The 20,106-nt window shown below is 35.1% G+C and overlaps 1 protein-coding gene across 49 annotated transcripts in view; it reads left to right on the top strand.

Annotated features, from left to right (window-relative positions):
• RIMS2 (regulating synaptic membrane exocytosis 2) overlaps positions 1-20,106 on the top strand; it is a 614,335-nt gene that overhangs the window by 464,858 nt on the left and 129,371 nt on the right. For 20 of the 49 annotated variants that reach the window (XM_086695417.1, XM_086695410.1, XM_086695406.1 and 17 more), the window contains 2 exons: positions 14,549-14,721; positions 15,605-15,856. The exons of 12 other annotated variants lie outside the window; for them this stretch is intronic. In XM_086695417.1, coding sequence (XP_086551543.1) covers positions 14,549-14,721; positions 15,605-15,856 — 425 coding nt within the window. The remainder of the gene's footprint in view (positions 1-14,548; positions 14,722-15,604; positions 15,857-20,106) is intronic. 17 more of the 49 variants (XM_086695440.1, XM_086695424.1, XM_086695420.1 and 14 more) reach the window with 1 other exon arrangement.

Genomic DNA, 20,106 nt, shown 5'->3' with positions numbered 1-20,106 from the left:
AAAGATTAAGGATAATTTTAAAAGTCTAAAAATTGATTAGGGTTGTATTATTTTTACCAGTTTAGTCAAATCTTTATCCAAAATTATTTTTCTTGCCATTTCTATTCTCTAGCAAACTGGATGTACTTCAACTTTAATTTAAAGAGAGAGAGAGAAAATTATTTTTGCACACGAATTTATCTATATCTGCACACACACACACACACACACACACACACACACACACACACACACCCTAGAGGTGAGGCAAAGGAGAATTTCTCTTCTCCATATTTTAGCTGATGGAAGCAATAGCTATTCATTTCTTCCTTGTCTCATAAATACAAATATACTTCACTTTAAGTAAAAGATCCATACTTAAAAACTTAATGGTAAATAATTTTAGTGGAATTTTAGAAATTTGGTGTTTTTATGTGTGAGTAATCTTTGAATTCTAAAGTTTCCAACTTTAGGTACCTTTTTTCCTCAACATCTTGTATTAGTTTGCTAAGACTGCCACAACCAAATGCCACAGACTAGGTAGCTTAAACAAAAGAAATTAATTTTCTCGCAGTTCTGGAGGCTTGGGGTCTAAGATCAAAGTGTTGACAGGTTTGGTTTATTCTGAGACCGTCCTTGGCTACAGACGGCTATCTTCTTGCTGTGTGTTCACAAGGTCATTTCTCTGTGAATTGGCTTAGGACCCGCCCATATGACCTCATTTTACCTTACTTACTTCTTTAAAGGCCCTATCTACAAGTACAGTCACATTCTGAGGTACGAGGAGTTAGGACTACGATATGTGAATTTGGGGGATACACAGTTCAAGCACAACATATTTCTAACAAACAATTAATGGTCTTTTAAAATAACTTTTACTGCCTTATAAAAGTGTATTTGGTTATAATATGAATAGAGATTTTAAAGCAAGTAACTATAGCTATTTCATTTCAAACTTTAAAACTGCTGAAATTTTGTTACTTTTTCTCTTTCTCCAACTACCTTGTCATATCCTAGGAGATGAAATGTTTTTTGTGCTTGCAAGTTCAGTTTTTAAATTATTTTGCTTAGTGATAAAACCACATTTAAATTTAAATATGGTTTACTCGACTATAATTTGGTTTTGACATTCAAGCCGTGGGTCTTTTTTTCTTTACATGTATTTGTTAATTGCCACCCATTACTATATAACCACATGTCAGGCCAAGAAATATGGAGAGGATATTTTTTAATTATGAAGAATTCATTTGAGGTAACTAGGGCAACACTTCATATGTTATAGAACACTATAAAATTACAGAAAAAAAATTATAATTTCTCCCTTTTTAGTAAATATAATGTTGCTAAAAACTGACAAAAGAATTTTAAGTAACTTGTATTCAGCTACCTGCTGCTAAAAGGGTCAGTGTATGAACAATAGCTGCTGTTGCCAATAGCATAATTTCTTTTTATATATTGCCTAAGAATACATGGAAGAAACATTTTCTTTTACCTCCAGAAAAAAAGAAATTCATTCATTCACCTTTGCTTTCATCAAGCCTCCAGAGCTGCTGGCTTGTTAACTAGAATACCTTACAGGGAATTCAAGGGTTCAATGATACGGGTCACCAAGAGGAGAGAGATCTTGCTTTATGAAATCAAGGAGGATATGGGAAACAAAGAAGGAAGAAAAGGTGATAAATAGGGCAGAAACATTATTTCCAACTCAAATTCCATATAATCTAGAAGCATTAAGTATTGACATATAAAAAATTACATGTATAAGAATGTTCAAAACAACAGAGAAATATGAAAACGTATATACCTTCTGAACCAACCATGGCATTTATCACCTCTTAAAATAAATATATTCTGCCTTATGTGATAATTATTTGCTTATTTTTTATCTTCTCGAGAATGGGGACTATATTTTTTCATCTTGGTAGTCTCTCTAGTGGCAAACGCTTTTAGCACTCAAAGGAATATTTTTGCATGAATGAATATGGACATCAGTGCTGAGAGAAAGCTAGACTGTCAGGGATGGCATATGTTTGGAAAAAGCTTTAGAGGAGGTGAATGTCAAGTATTTTGTACCAAGGTAAGGACAAGTTACGAACTTTGGGAGAAGGTGTGGGTAGGTTTTTGCATGACAGTCAGAAGCAAACTTTCTAATGGGCATTTAATTATTGCTTTGTGTCCATAGTTAATCATAGTAGGAAGAAGGCTGAGAAAAAATTAGAAGATTTGGGCTCTAATTTTTATTCTACCACTTATGTAATAAGACTTTGGATAAACTACCCAAGGGGCGCCTGGGTGGCGCAGTCGGTTAAGCGTCCGACTTCAGCCAGGTCACGATCTCGCGGTCCGTGAGTTCGAGCCCCGCGTCGGGCTCTGGGCTGATGGCTCAGAGCCTGGAGCCTGTTTCCGATTCTGTGTCTCCCTCTCTCTCTGCCCCTCCCCCGTTCATGCTCTGTTTCTCTCTGTCCCACAAATAAATAAACGTTGAAAAAAAAAAAAGAAACTACCCAATAGTTCTTCACAGCCCAGCTTTTTTATGTGTAAAAATTGAGGGACTTTGTAATCTATAAAGTGCTACTTGGTACTTTGAAGGCTGCATTGAAAAACACTATGTATTAACATTTGGTTTTTAGGCAACCTCATTATTAATTAATAAAACCATTTAATTTCATGGCCTAATATTTTAAATTAGGTTTGAAGTAGACATTCTATAGTTCATTTCCTTCATCTAATTGATTCAGTAATCTCTGATCAGTGTCGGATTCTCTATTAGATATATTCTCACAAAAGATTGAATCTCTATAGGGGCGCCTGGGTGGTGCAGTCGGTTAAGCGTCCGACTTCAGCCAGGTCACGATCTTGCTGTCCGTGAGTTCGAGCCCCGCGTCAGGCTCTGGCCTGATGGCTCAGAGCCTGGAGCCTGTTTCCGATTCTGTGTCTCCCTCTCTCTCTGCCCCTCCCCCGTTCATGCTCTGTCTCTCTCTGTCCCAAAAATAAATAAACGTTGAAAAAAAAAATTAAAAAAAAAAAAAAAGATTGAATCTCTATATTTTTAAATTAACTTATGGCATAATATGATTTAGAGAATAAATTTATATGTGTAATATCTTTGCCTATTACTTCACATGAAATATTGGACAACTAGGTTTGAATTGACCCTCAATTCAAAACCTTTAGTCAATTAGGCAGTCAGTCAACTAAGGGAGCATGGAGCTATCTACACCTATAATTTCAGTTCAATTTGGCTAATTGAACATGTCTACGGCTTTATTATGTAATAATATAAAACACACAAAAAATTAGTTGTAATTTTTTTTTCAGTTGAAGGGATATTATTTATTAGCAAAATAAATGTACTAATGTTTTCCTAAATATGGAATTTTGATTATTTCTATTTCATCAGTTTCAAAGATTGCAAAATAAATACTTTAGTCTGAAAATAATAGAGCTAACCTATAAGAGAAAGAACTTTTTCCTGGTGATAACTTCAAGAGGTAGAAATAGTGTGTGTAAAAGGGTACAGAACTTAGCTTGGCACATGGGAGCACCCAGTAATGGTTGTTATTTTTATTATTTATTATACATGTGACACAGGGGTAATAGAAAAACCTTACAGTGAACTTCATTCTCATGGGTGAGCAAAAATTTATTAGTTGAATACAGCTTCCTGACTAACAAAGAAATGGCTGTGATTTTAAGATTGGCCCTTTTCAGGTCATTTTCATGACTAGGCATACTCACAGCAAAGCTAACAGTCTTCAAGGTCCAGTCATGTTGCAACATGAAGAACATGTTGCTTCTTAAGCCCATTACCATTTTGTGCCCCACCCCAAAAGATGACCTGATTTTAAATGGAATGTAAAGGGGTTATTTCCATAGGACATAGAAATCTTTATCTTTTTATTAGTTTGCAAGCTACTGTTTTTTCTAATTATTTTAAAGTTTTGTTTGTTTAAGATCTATCCAGTTATAGCTACAAGTAGTGTTGTATAGTTACAAGTAGTGTTGTATTGTTATTTTTATACAGTTTTTGTATTCTGGTTATACATGTCATTTTAGGTAGAGTTTTAAAAATTTCAGAAAATGAAGAAAGTCTTTATTTTAAAATATATACTTCAAACTGTGACTATTTTTTTTTATTTTTTTTCAACGTTTTTATTTATTTTTGGGACAGAGAGAGACAGAGCATGAATGGGGGAGGGGCAGAGAGAGAGGGAGACACAGAATCAGAAACAGGCTCCAGGCTCTGAGCCATCAGCCCAGAGCCTGACGTGGGGCTCGAACTCCCGGACCGCGAGATTGTGACCTGGCTGAAGTCGGACGCTCAACCGACTGCGCCACCCAGGCGCCCCAAACTGTGACTATTTAAAAAAGAAATGACTTAGGTTCTCTATATGCTTGCCTGGTATCCCATTGAACATGAAATTATAGTTAACACATTTTTTAATGGAAAGACATAGAAAGACCTCACTAGTAACAAGTTGCATAAACTTAGTCACGACACTGTTTTTTAATTTTCTCATCCTCAAAATTAAGAAGCTAGATTATATCCTCTTAGAGGTCACTTTCAACTTTAAAATACTGTGATTTCTTTTTAATAACTCAGTGATGAGTGAATAATTAAAAGTATGTGTCAGCATCAAATAACTTTCCTGGGCTTTTTTCTTAAACAAAGAGTGGCTCTATGCAAGTCCCCTTGTGTGTCTGAACATATTTTGTAATCTCAGGGGACGTTTGGTAGCTCCCTCAAAACTCAGAACTGCATGCCTGATAATTCTCTGAAGCTGGTCAGCTGTAATTCTGGCATCTGGTTCTGCAACGTTAAAAGAAGAAAAAAGTTTCCAGAAAAACAATCAATTGAATAGCAATCAAATGAAGGACTGAGTGAATGGAGGAAGGAAGGGAGAAAGAGAGGGAGAAATGAAAAAAGAAGAGAGGATGAAAGGAAACAAAGGAAGGAGGGATGGATGGAAGGAAAGAGGCAAGCAGGCTAAATCCTTCCGATCTAGGAGTTCATAATTGAATGAGGGAAACACAAGCACATAAGTGATGCTCTTACAAAATAGGCTGTGTTATCTGATATAATAAAACTTAGCCATGCAAAGGAAGCATTAGGAGAGAAATGCTCATTTGGCTTGGAGAAACCTGGGAATACATTATAGAATAATCCATGAGGTGGAGGACATGTCAGGCAGAGGAAGAGCTGAAGCAAAGTTGCAGACGCATGTGAGCACAAGCTGTATGTTTAAGGAATAATTAGTAGTTCCTTAGAATGGAAATACACAAATCGCGGTACATATTAGGAGATAAGGATGGATAAGCTGACAGGGACTAGGTTACAGAGCGCTTTGGATCACTCGGTTAAAAATCTAGAATGTTCTTCATTATAACCATGGGCTTTGAAGGTATTTGAAGAAGTCACCAATATGAACAGATATTAATTCTAGTGCATCTTAAGATGCATTTATAAGGGAGATTAGCGACAGAAGTCCTATTCAGAGGCTACTGCTCTAGTCTAAGCAAGACGTAAATGTTATTCCTCACCATGTTTTGACTGTTGCCTTCATCCCAAATGGTCTTAATGCAAACCCAACTAATGCTGCTGTATCTTCTAACACAAGGAATCAGAGTAGTGGGCCTCTTACAGATTTTCAACAGAATGTAATTATATCTGCCCTATTCCTGAATTTGGTAAGTCAGGGCGATGCTCACATCCTTTCAAGTTTCTCAGCACTTCGTGGTTATTCGGGCTATTATTTAGCCCTGATCTTCTTAGATACAAGTGCCTTGAGTTACTCTATGCTTTCTAAGGTATTATTATTTGGAAAGGAGCCTTCTCCATATCCCTAGTCCATTCATTTTTGTCATGTTTCTGCCTGCTTCACATTCTCAGGACCTTTGTCCTAATGCTATGTTCTCATGTTTTATTTCTGTTGCAGCTTTGGGGATGCTAGCTTGCCACTCAATATCTATAATATCTCCACCTTATATCCTAATAAACAATATAAATATTCTCTCAAAATTACAAAAATAAGCCATGGGATATTTAAAAATATTTACAAAGGACCAAGTATCAGGGATGCTTGTGGCTAAGGAGCATTTCTTTATGATATTTCTTAATTCTAGCTAGATCTTAAAGGTTTCTCATCCAAGGGTTTGGAAAAGCATTTAGTCACAATGCTGGTATAAGTGCTTTAACACTGACTCTTCTCTCTTTTGGAAAAGTCTGGGCTTGTTGGTTTGCACTAACAGCAGGCATTCTGTTCTACTCTCTGTCAGCTTGGATATACATGAAATATTATATATATCAAAATGGGGTATTGTTATTTATATAACAGTGTGGGAACACAGACTTTGAGAATATTCTTAATTGAAGCAGAAATTTCAGGTGATATTTGTTTGAGATATTACTGAATAAATAAAGGGCATACAAATAAATATACAACTCATTAAAGTTATTGAAAAAGAAAGAAAACCCATTTACTTTATGTGGATATATCTAAATCAATAGATGACTAAGGAAGCAATATAGAAAATATTTGAAAGTTCTTTGTAAACCATAAAAACTATCCACATTTTAATAATTATTGGTGTTATGGTCACGGATTGTTACATTCCCTGGTTTAACTTTCCTTGATGCCAAGTATAAGCACAATTACAAAAACTAACCCAGGTTAATAGTTTCAAGAATAAAAAACATGAATTTCCAAGTCAGGTTTGGTGTTTTCCTACGTTACGTAAAATAAGCCAACCTGGTGTCAAAGGACAATACCTTATTTTTTAAATGAGATATGGAATTGGGGACTTATTTATAATAAGACTTCACAGCTCTTTTCAAGTTTTTTTTTTTTTATAAGTCAAGGCAAAATGTTTGAGATGATAGCCAAATGTTGATGAAAACTGAATTATACTCTAGAGCCTCTTTAATTTCATCACAGACTATGCCTCATTATTATCATGGTAAATATTTACTATGTGTCAAGACCTGTGATCTCATTTAAAGCTCACAGCAGGCTCAGAGAAGTTAAGAGACTTGCCCAAGATTACATAGCTACCAGTAAGTGGGAGAGCAGTTGCACATCAGTGTATTTCAACTCTATAGCTCATGGCCATTATGATACGTTGCTTCTCATCATCAAAATCAGATGATAGATTTTCAGGCATCATAGATTATCTCAATATTGTTAGTGAAAGAATGTTCCTTTAGTCATTTCCATCAAGTCTGAAAATATTTTTACTGACACGGAACAAAACGAATGGTATACCATTCACATGTTTGTAACAAAAAAAAGCCTGACAAGAGAATCTGAAGAAATCCAAACAGCAGCCCATGGCTGATACTGCTGTTTAAGGAGCCAAACTTCCCGTTCCCTGTTCTTAGCATAGGACATTCATGCTCGCTGTCACAGAATGACTGCTGCACCCCTCTGCCCATGTTTAATCTCTAATCAGAAAAAAAAAAAGCAAAGAGGGAAAAGCAAATGGCCACCCCAGCTGAGTCAGCCCACTGTAACCAGAAAAGTAGTAGCTCTTTCCAACCCCAGTCCCTGGTTCCTGCTTACCTCACAGTGACGAGACCCAAGTCAAATGATCACCCTAGCTACAGGGAATCCTGGAAAATGAAGTTGTTTGTTTTTGTTCTCGTTGTTGGACTACTGAAATAAATCTGGATTCTTTTAGTAAAGAACAAAAAAAGAGAAAGAATATTGGTAGGCTTTCAGCAGCAACTGAGACCAATATATAGGTGTGGTAGACTTGAGTTACCTACATGAAAGGCCAGAAACCCATTCGTATACTCCTAATAGCTAAATATCCAGATATTTGTTACCGTAAAATTAGTAAGTGATATTTCTTGACCAATTAGAGTGGACAATATCGAAAAAGGAGAAGTCAAAGATAACTTACACATTTTCTATGTTTTAGTTCAATATTGAGCCTATTATAGGAGATTGGAGATACATGAATAGTTGGTTTGGGGTGAAAGAGAATAAATTTGGTTTTGGCCACATGAATTTGATGTACGTGCAAAACAGCATATGCACGATGCCCTGGAAATAACTGGAAATACAGGTCTGAAGCTTGGGAGATGAGTGAGAGCAGATGATAAGGATTTATTAGTCATTACGTGGTAGTGAAAATGCATAGATAATGCATTGGATCATCCTGGGGGGAGATATTCATAGTGAAAAGAAAAGGCTAACAATCAAAATTTGGGGAAAATATAATTTAAAATCAGGTCAGGGAATGTGAAGCTGGCAAAGGAGATTAAGAAGGAATAGTGAGGGTGACTGGTGAGAAACCATGAGTGACGGTATCTGAGAAGACATTTATGGAAACATTTCAGAAGGATAGAGGGCTTCAATAATACTAGATGTGACAGCAAAATCAAGCAAGAAGAAAACTAAAGACACTACCAGCTGGTAAATTAGGATATTATTGATCGTTTTGTTTGTTTTTAAGAACAATTTCAGTAAACAGTAGAGTAGATTTCTTCTGAGGAAGAAAGTGATAAATGCATTTGTTAAGGGCAAAAACATGAGTTCTGTAGCTACCTGAGATCTGTAAACCTGGAATTTCATTGCAGAACTGGCATTTCCATTTCTAAAACTTATGAGAAGTTAATGGAAATAAATAACAGGTGATGAGATCAGCTGATTGCTAATAGATACAGAGCTCCCCCAGAGCTCTAAATTAAGAGAGTCATAATTGACTACTAGCTATAATTCCTTCTCTACAAATTCTCCAGGAAAAATTATTAAGCTTACAAGTTTTCCTGAGACCAAAAGACAGTTGGCTCCTTGGTATGTTTTGGCTTATAGGCTAATGGCTATTCTTTTTATTATTACAGTTTTTTCCCTTAAGCTCTTTTTGCTGTTCCATCTTTCACAAGATTTCCCTGGATGAGTAATTTTACAGATAGGACATCTTATTGCCCCTCACTCATTGTCTCCAGATTAATCTCAGGGAATCATACAAACAATGCATGTATTTCTAAATCCCATGCTTGGTAGTATACACCAAATCTGCACTTGGTAACTTAGTAACTTGAAAGCAGCCATAGTGGGAGTATTTGTTCCTCAGAAATGAGCAAACTCTGTAAATCAGAACTCTTGGATACCTGGTTGTTAACCATATGTCAGTGCACCACTGCCTATACCCACCATGGAGAATAAAAGGGTCAGGTGACTAAACTCTATTCAGCTATTACCACAGTATTTTATACTCTAACTTGATGCTTCATACTGGAGATAATACTCTAGGATACAGTCCAGATAAAACAACCATTCCATTCATTTTTACTCATTAAACATTTATTGAGTTGCTACTATATGCCAGGCAAGGATCTAGATAATGGGAATACATACTAAAATATTAAGACAGTTATTATCCTCAGAGATTTTAAATCTAGCAAGATAGATAGGTAGATCATTATGTGTGTGTGGGGGGGGGGGGAGAGATACACACGTGATAAAACTGTGAGAAAAGCATGAGGAAAGTAGCTTATGAACACACAGGGCAGTAACTAATTCTCCTTGAAGGAATTAAGGAAGAGTTTTCTAGTGGGAATTTCATTTGCAGAATATTATTTACAAGGCTGAATCTTAAATTAGCCTTCAATTTTCTGTAGCTTTTCCTCACTTCCTTCTCCCTCTCAAGTGAAGACCTTATCATGCAATACCCTCTTGAGGAGTCCTATCTACACAAAATTATCTCTAATAGATTTTTACACAGTGCAACATTCAAATCAAGCACCAATAAGAGCCTTAGCTAGGATAAAAGGAAAATTATCTGGAAGTAGCTCCTCACAGGGAGAGTCCCTGCAGTTGTGGTACTTATCAAGAAACAACAGGACTCTCTTTGAATTATGATCTGAAATCCTATAAAAATCGGTTAGCGCAAAGGATAGCATCATCTTGCTGACATGATTATTTTATTGACCACAGGGCGAAGACTCCCCATGCTCTGTTCTTGTCTCCTCTAGCCCCCAAGACTGGTGTCAAGAGCCCTGTCCAGAACTTCAGCTTCTCTGTGTTCCAAAGATTTTGTTTGCCCTATTTTTTCCCAATCTTATGATCTACTCTGAATGTGATATGAATATTCCTCCAACTATTTCTTGATGACATAAAACATTTTTTCTTCAAACTTGGACTTTTTAGTGCCTGGTATTTTGCAATAACCAATCCTTGCACTAGATTTTTAGACAACATGGCAGTTTTCTGGTAACAAGCAATGTTCAAAGGAACTCATAATCCCACCCCTGTGTTTTGTGCAAGAAGTTCACGTACAAAGCTCAAATAACATGAGTTGGTGAAATGGCTGTTAGAGAAATCAAACTAGGAAATTACCTAATCTAAGAGCTTCCAATAAGTATACTGGAAAAACGAAAATCTTATTTTAGAAATTTGAATTTACTTTTTTCTCAAGAATATTATTCTAAAATTTTAATAATAACTTTCCTTTTAATAGAGCTATGATGATATGCTATTACTTTCCACTAATGTTAGATAAATAGGGAGGACATTAACTTTTCTAGGCCACTTAGGAACTCTTTAGAGTCTGGAACATCCTGAAGAATAATAGTTTCCTGTAAATTTTTCTGGTTCATGATGTGCTTAATAGTAATGTACAAAACATCAAAATGCTGTCGGGAAAAGCTTCCTTAGTCTCTTCCAAGATTTTAATGATCCCAATCAGGGCACAATTTTCAGCTGAGATTGTATAATCCTATGCAATAAATCTTCTTTGTTTTCGTTCCATTAAAGAGAATGGTGAGCATATCATCCATTGTTCATCTGTCAGCTGTAAACTAATACATGCTAATCGTTGAAAACATTTTTTATTGTATAGTGCCAAGACAACACCAACCATTTTCTAAATAAGTGAACTTATTTGCATTCATAACTACCTTGGTACAATAATAATTTAGCTGCTTCTATCTCACTGTTAAACTATAAACTTTTGTTTACCATACTTTAGGAAAAGAAAAAATACAGTTAGGAAATTGTTTTAAAAAATGAATTGTTTTAAAAGTTAACTCTAGTATTAGGTCATTTATTACTTTGATTTCTGGGGGGTTTTGGAGTTGTATGTATATATGAAGATATTATATTCTAAGTATATTCAAAATATGTTCTTCTGAAGTTTTATTTATAAAAATATTTTTCCCATTATTTCTCACTTTCTGTATTTCTCATTCTGTTTATCATATGTAAATTTGTAATGGAAACTTGAGCCCTACCCCAAAGGTAAACATATCAGTTGCTTAGAAGTAGACAGAGAAATGCACTTAATGCAAGCCTTGAGAAGGTAGTAGAATCATCATCAAACTAGAGCTTTGACTAATTTGCATACTTTCTTTATATAAACTTTTCCATTCAGTGTCTTTTTATTTAATGACTTTCTGCTTAGGCACTGGAAATGAGCAGTTGCTATGTGCTAAGTGCACTACTGAGTATTTTAAACATATCATGTCTCTTCCTCCTCACAAAAATCCTTACAAAGGGATTTATCCTTATCTTACTGGTATGAAAACTAAGGCATAGAGTTTAAATTAAATTAAATCTTTGACTCTTAGGTGCGAAAAGAGTTACAAGAATAAGGAAGATATTATCCTGGCCTTCAGGAGCTTATATTCTAGTAAAGAGTATGAAATTAGACATGAACACACACATACACACATGTACCCCTTTAACATGAAGTAGTATGTTGAATTCTATAAAAGCATAAAACTATAATATAGTATGTGGAAACTTATCTTTCCCTAAATTTTTCATTTCCAAAATTTTAGCTGAGCAAACTAGATTATCTAAGAGGTCTTAACCAAACATACGTGCAATGTACCCCACGTGGTTTTTTTTAACCAAATTCTTAAGCCTTAGGCTGACCTGTATGCACCTATGAATCATAGCAACAGAAGCAAAAGTCATGACAACTTAAAAAGACAAAGGTTAGAGTGTGCAAAGTCAGAATCCTAACTAGTGAAATACAAAAGTCAAGTAAAATGTAGGTTTCAGAAATGAAGGCATAGCAATCAGACAAGAACCAATCAGGGAGACAGGGGATACACAGGAACAAGTCGGCTTCGGATATCAAAATGAAGTGCTAGAAACAAATATTAAAAATGTGGCATCTTCTGTGTCAGTCAAGAAGTGTCATGTATTTCCTGCCGAGATAAAGCTATTTCTCATCCTGTAGTTGGGAATCAGCAGTCGTTGGTAAGATCATGGGATGTGGATGAAGCTGGTCAAATGGGGAAGGTGAGACCTGAGGACATACTAGGAGTCAGTGGAAAAGTTTGCTTTAGTATTTAAATTTTTTTATAAACATATGTTCTGAAATGAATCTCTTGAACATATGTAGAAATGATTATATTCTTATTGTAGCTTAGAGCAGCCTTAAAATAATATATTGATTGTTGGTTCTACCCAATATTTTTTTCAGTGAAGATGTACCTGGAATGATACTGAAACAGTATTCAACTACTATCTAATCATCATCACCATCATCGTCATCATCATTTGTCATTTATTAAACACTTGTTCTATGTTGATATTGTGCCAAGTGTTTTTTATATACATTATCTTAATCCTTGCAGCAAACCTAGGAAATGGGTACAGCGGTCTGTATTTTAACACATACAGAACTGGGACTTACAGAAGCAATTGGCCCAAGATTACAAACTTAATAATTTGTGAGGCCAAAATTCAGATCAACAATTCAGTCTCACTCCAAAGCGTGTGCTCTTAGTACCTTATTATTTCTCACCACCTCCTAGAGTTAAAATTTAGGGTTTTTCATCTGCTTTCAGTACATTTTTGTGTGCACTGGCTAACTTAGATAATGTTGGATCCACCCATTGAAATGTTATTCTACACAATGGCTGAAAACACTGTCACTTAAATTAAATTGTTTTTACTATTTTAATGTGGCTTCAGTTTGAAAAAGATATCGTGGACCAAATGTTCTCCAAATAAATTCACTGTAAATAAGTAATTACCTTTAAAATCAACATGAGGTTTCTATTTACACAGATACTTCCTGAAAACAAGGCAGCAAGTTTTGCAGAACTTAAGTGTATATGTTTTTTGATACGTGAGAGTTTATCCAACAAAGTGGGAAGTTAAAAGGGACTAAGAAAGGCCAATATCTCACCTAATTTGAATGTATATTTCTAGATTAAGGATTTGGTTATTAAAATTTTATGGAGCCTTAAAAATAATTCCCTTATTTTACATTTGAAGAAAAGGATCAGTTATTAACTCAAAAATATATAACTAGACACAGAGAGATACTGGGGGGAAAAGAATCCAGATCATTTGAATCTGATTTAATGTTTATACTATACCCTATTGCCATTCAATTTATCTTAGCCAGAATGTTTATATCTCTCTAATATTTGCAGTGAATTGTTATTCTTACAGGATGGTTTATTAGGTAAAGATTCTTCAAATCACAGTAAATTGTTTATATAAGATAATCATCTTTCTAAGGCTTTGTGAAATTTGCTAGTATCTATGCTTAGAATAATCTCCATTGCAAAACTGACCAAATAAGGATGTTTCAACATTATGTTTGAAGTACATATAAATAAAGAAAACTCTATTAGCAGATAGTCTCTTAACCCATTAATAGCCATCAGTTAGTAATGATACAGCTATAATACTGTATTTATTTATATTATTAGATAGCAGACATGCATTATTTCTAATTTTCAAAACCCCAAAAGGAAGATATTATCCCTGTTATTTTATAAACAGACTTTTAAAGATTAAATAATTTGCTCAAGTTTACCTAGCTAGTAAGAGTTTTTCTCACTCCAGGTTTTCCAGACTCCAAAGTCTATTCTTTTTTACACCCCAAATGTCATTAACATAAAGCATTTATGATGGTTTTCAACTTACCAGAATATTTGAACACCCATAACACCCTGCATGCTGGCTGGGTCAGATAACTATTCGGTTATTTCAATTCCAGGAAGTTTGAACTATTGTAAATAATAATGACTTTTCTAGTATTTCTAGGATTCATCAAAATTCCAGCAACCACCCAAAAATTCAACTCTCTTTTTTCTTGGCTTTCCGTTCAAAAGTTAGTGTTTTAATAATTAGATTTTACATTATCTCTAGGTTTTCAGTGAAGCATAATGGATTTCAGAGAACATTGATGGCTACTAAAATTGGTCTTTATAAGTTACAATGGCAACCTTATCACACTTTTTTTTTTTTCCAAATTTTGTACAGAATAAAACAATTCTGCTTCCTTATGTTTATTTCCCAGATTTCACCTAAATGTTCTTCCCCGGGGCCATTGCTATTGTGAAACTGTTTTAATGGCCTTCATTGGGGGGGGAGGGGGTGAAAATGCTCTAATTGCCTTTGCTAAAAACAAGGGTTTCATATAAATTGAATTTTTCTTTTAGGATAATTGCCATTCACTTTTGTTTTCTATGCCACTGAGTGGGGTTTTGCAGTATCCTCTGTGGACAATTAAAGTGCTGAAGTAGGAGAAACTAATAATTGCCTTGTGCAGTAATACTGACAACCTCTGCGTGTTTGTCAATCTGTGTTAACAGTACCGATCAGGATGGGATCCTCATAGAGGGGCAGATAATATTTCCACTAAATCTTCGGACAGTGATGTAAGTGATATATCCGCGGTTTCCAGGACTAGTAGTGCTTCTCGTTTCAGTAGCACAAGCTACATGTCCGTCCAATCAGAACGGCCAAGAGGAAACAAGAAAATCAGGTGAGTAAGGGGATTTTGGCAGGAAATTCTTTTCAACATATTTTAGGTCTTTGATTTTCTTTGGGTAAACATAAAATCATTTACTTCGAAAGGTTACTATGTGTCATGAAGACAGGAAGAACTTCTGAACATACCGCTTTGTATTATATTTTGGTCTATATTCAAACTACTGGCACAGAGAAGTTTTATAGAACATATAACATTTTTCTTCCTAGGCTACTTGATATGATATCATTAGTTCTTTTTTTCATGTTTGCTATTCAGAAAGTAATTCTGTTACTATTCTGTCTTTACTGAAATGAAAGTGATGGGTAAGTGAAGACTTGAATTTTTTAATGTTCCAAGGAATATGAAAAATGATATTTTGGAGGGCTTTTTACCTAGCTGAATATACTTCCGTGATTCAGAATACATAAGAGTATTACTTTTTTAGTAGGATGGTCCCCCATTCTCCTGACACCATTATGAGGGCATGGGAAATTCCTCAGCCTCTCAAGAAAATTTGTAAATGTAGCATATGTTACTATAATTCTCACTTATCACCTGACCTATAGATTTGATGGGCACCTAAGCTAATTTATTTCTTTACTCCCATTACATCAGAAAAAAACTCTATAATGGAGACCACCACCTTTTTCCATGCAACTTTGGGACAGGAAAATATGCTATAAAAACAATTATGACTAAGTGTTGCTTACACTGTGCTTGCTTCTGGTATACACTGGAAAGAAAAGTATTCAGTGTTTAAAAGATGTAATTTTTATTTATGTTTTTAGTAGTTTTCATTACATTTCTGTTTAATTTCATATGCATTTTTTTTCTTGACTTTTTCTTTCTTGTTTGTGTTTATTTGCATGCCTTCGATTTGTGTTGCTTTCAAAAGGCCAAAGGGAGTAGAAGAGGGAGGGCAAGAAGGGGATAAACACGAAGAGATAGTTCATGAGGAGGAAGAGGTAAAGCAAGAAAGACTTAATGAGAATGAGAAAGGGACAGAGATCACAAACACAAGTAATAAGGAGAAAAACAGAGAATCAGGAGACGAGGAAAAAGCACAAGATATACCTGAGCAAGGGAAAGAAAAAGAACAGTGGAATAAAGAGGATTTGCAAAGACGATTTTCACAAGATGATGACAGGTAAAATTTGCTTATTTTTGTAGACACTGCCCATTAGTAATGTAGCCCTTTGTCCTAGTTCTAAAGACTGTTTTGCCATTTACATTTGGTTTATTTTCTTGTGTTTTATCTATTTAGCTTCTAATACAACTAATTCATATATTGCAAATTACTATCAAATAGATTGACTAATGAAACAGCCTTTAATTTATATCCACTAACTCTGAGGGTCTGATTTATTCAATTTTCTTTATGACCAGCTGAATCAAATGTAAATTTCCCTTAGTTCCTTTAGCGTTAATTGCTGCATATCTTCTCCATTTGTAGAGTCAAAATTTTTAAAATGAGATTCTGAAGGGCCTGAAAAAACTTAGCCTACTTCATAAAAAATATTATACACTGGAAACAAACTTTTAAAACGATTGGCAAATTTGCTAGTAGAACGTAAGCTTTATTTGGTCTCTGGCTCCCTTGCTTCTTCTTAGTTTTCTGGTGGGTTCTAGCCTCGTTTTGAACACTGAGGAAGGTTGCGAATCAGGAGCAGTGCTCTTTGATACTCTGAAAAGAAAGGATAGATGCCCAGGGTTTATTAGAAAGCAAACACGTTGGGTTAAGTCCCTCTAAAAATTCAGGCAGCTAGAGAAACTGCCAGAGAAGGAACTTTGGACAGGAAAGAAAGGAGGAAACATAAGCAGCAAGGTATAAAAACAACCATGTTTTCATTTTCATAACACAGGCACCAAGTGGGTCTGAAGCTATCTTCACAGTGCTGTACTGAAAGTCAGCACAAATACACAGTAAACCTCCTTTTTCTGCCTGAGGAGATGAGGTTTCTGTAATTACATTTCTCAGAGACCAAGAATTGCAAATCATGTCCATCTTAGAGGACTTTGGGTTTCTAGCTGTCAATCCAGAATTTTATTTGTTAGTACATGGTTGGCTTGATAAACACACCCTGTTATAAGTCAAACTTTGCATTATTATATTTAAATGCAGTCTCATTTTGTACATACTCATGATTAATAAGAAAGATAATTGGGGCAGTTTTTTACCCCATCAGTATACAATTCAGTGGTTTAGTCTATGACACTTCACTTTTTGTCTCAGATTGGTATATTTAATTATATCTGTGATCTATGAAATTTCCTGTATAACAGATATTAAACCGAAGAGGGATCCTAAGTTTGGCATGTTGTGATTTGAGTCAAAACTAGTAATTTCAAATCTACTTCATTACTTATCTAATTTTTGATAATTACACTGGTTTGTTAAGAAAGACTTGTTTGGGGCGCCTGGGTGGCTCAGTCGGTTAAGCGTCCGACTTCAGCTCAGGTCATGATCTCACAGTTTGTGAGTTTGTGCCCCGCGTCAGGCTCTGTGCTGACAGCTCAGAGCCTGGAGCCTGCTTCACATTCTGTGTCTCCCTCTCTCTCTCTGCCCCTTCTCTGCTCATGCTCTGTCTCTCTCTGTCTCAAAAATAAATAAACATTTAAAAAAAAAAAAAAAAAGACTTGTTTGGCATAGGATAATTTCATCATTAGTTCACAGAGAAAAGTTTCCCAAGGTTTCCTTTTAAATACAGACAGAGAGTTTCCTTTCCTCCAAAAGCAGAGCAAAATGTAGCTCTCTACTGTGTTTTTCTTTCTACATACTGTGTAGAGGAGAACACACAAGCCCAAAAGTCTAACATGCCTGGCTTGGTGGGCAGGGGTTTGGAGAAGATTTTAACTTTAAATTCTAAATTTTTAATATTACTTTCTCCATCATTTTCTTTAGGGAAAGAGTACATTATTTTGCAGGAGAAAGGGAAAGATGGCATATTCCTAGCAATCTGAGTCGTCAAGGCACCGTACTCAGCTTAAGTGACTATGTAAGACTTCTGAAACTATAAACTAAAGGGAGCCAGGCTACTGTCTCTAGGGAACATATATTCTATAAGGTGCCACAAAATGTCAACTGCAATTACTTGTAGGAAACATTTGGCGTCACTAATTATTACAACGTAAGATCTTGAATTTGCTTCCATTTCTTAGAATAAAATGAACAATGTTTATTGCGAGGAAATATGTCTGAGTACTCCCAGTAACATTTTGTTTTGGAAGTTGATGAACACAATCCTAGGTTGTTTAAAAACAACGTACGAGCTTACACAACATTATTGGAAATAATCTTATTCCATAATACACCACTGGCATTTTATGCCTTTTAAACAGTAATGCAAGTTTTATACAGGAAAAAAATATGACTTCAGAGTTTAAGTATTTATAACATTGTTAGAACTTAATATTAACACAGCGACTGCAATGAGGCAAATCCATTATAGTTGCTCTTTTCATTACAGTAATTAGATATCATTGCATGATACAGAATTATGTTGTTTGTGGTCTAGTAGTCACATTAGAGGATGTCTTTTCTGAATATACAAGTAGGAAATGAATAGCAAAAAGTAAATTCAAAAAGGTTCATTAAATATTTAAATATAAAATTTTTGGGGCGCCTGGGTGGCGCAGACGGTTAAGCGTCCAACTTCAGCCAGGTCACGATCTCGCGGTCCGTGAGTTCGAGCCCCGCATCGGGCTCTGGGCTGATGGCTCAGAGCCTGGAGCCTGTTTCCGATTCTGTGTCTCCCTCTCTCTCTGCCCCTCCCCCGTTCATGCTCTGTCGCTCTCTCTGTCCCAAAAATAAATAAACGTTGAAAAAAAAAATTAAAAAAAAAATAAATATAAAATTTTTCAAAGTTGGTTAATAAATATATTCATATTTAGATATTTATACTCATATATGTATGTAAGCCTGATTAAGCCCCTATATCATTAATGATTTTTTGGTAAACTCTAGAAAATACAAAATTATGTTAACCACTGAAAATATTTTTTCTCACTCTATATCCATGGGAGTATGTTCTAAATTTTATATCTCTATACATTTGCTGATTATATACCATATATATGTGGTACGTTGGCTCAGGGGAAAAAAAGAAGTTTTCAGAGGTAAGGGGAAATCATTTATTCAACCAAAACTTATTTAGAAAACATCTCAAGCACTATACTAAAAACTGGGGATAGAAATGAAATTAAGCATTTCTAAATATCTAAGCCTGAGAGTGAATCATTTTCTTAGCCTTGTGTGAGTGAACATTTAAGGATAGCTCATATCCAAAAAAAAAAATGCCATCAGTATACCTAAACAAATTCACAAGCATATTTGAGGAAGGAATTTGGCGCAGAAAGGAGGATATCTTTAGTAAATCTGCAATGGAAGATAGAAAAAACAAATACTGAAAAGTATGATATTATCAAAACCAACAATATTGGTAACTTTACAATCAAATGAGACTCATCTATTCCTCCAGGTTTTGTTCTAAGGATACAAGCCAAAAGAAAAAATTCAAGAAAGTTGTTCCCTATAAATTTTTAGTTTTCTCAGGCATGTCTGTGAAGGCTGGAGAATTATAATTTCTCTTTTTAAAGAGAATGTTTTTGGGGTAGGGTCATTTGTTAAAGGAAAAAGTTTGGCATCTATTCAAATATTCATGAAGAGCTGATTTTAAGTGACTTTAGCCATCTAAATTGTCTAGCTAAAAGTTCTTATAACTTTTAGAATGGCAAGCAGGATAAAATACTTGAATTCTCATCCTGACTCTGTCACATTAACCTACCTACTTGGTCTGGGCTTTTTTGCTTGTCAGTTAGAGGAATGGATGATTGACACGCCTTGCCATAGTTTACGTGAACATAGTGCACAGCCACCAGGAAAGTAAGCATCTTCTGTTAGATTGATGATTTGCCTTTATTATCTTGAGCTCAAGAGATCATTGGTTCTGTGACTAACCAAACACTAGTAGAACAAACAGCTCAACATAAGTTTCCATCATTTGGCAGATGTTTCCAACATTTAGATGACCAGTATTTAGTACTCCATTGATCAAGCTGAGTTTTTCATTTTTCTAGAAGTGTGTTTGAGTACCAACTCATCCCATATGGCGTTCTGATGGACTGTGCCATTCTGCTTATGTATTACTGATGTCCTGTGTTTTGTTTTGTTTCTTTCTCATTAAAGCTATCTATCTTCTAGTTAATACTACTGAAATCTTAAAAGCTCCAGTAACTTCTCTGTTTATTGATTGTGCATGAAAAGGAAACTTTAAATTTTGTAAATACCACTCTTAGAATTTTCATTCTGTAAGTTGGGGTGGGGCCCAGGAATTTGCATTTGTAAAACAAATACCCCAGGTGGTTATGATGCTATCTATCCTTTCTTTTTTGTTGCTT

Source organism: Puma concolor, chromosome F2 (assembly GCF_028749965.1).
Source record: "Puma concolor isolate L17-30 chromosome F2, mPumCon1.1.hap2, whole genome shotgun sequence".
Classification (NCBI taxonomy): domain Eukaryota; kingdom Metazoa; phylum Chordata; class Mammalia; order Carnivora; family Felidae; genus Puma; species Puma concolor.
The sequence above is the reverse complement of the archived record's forward strand: the minus strand, read 5'-3'. Positions and strand labels throughout refer to the sequence as shown.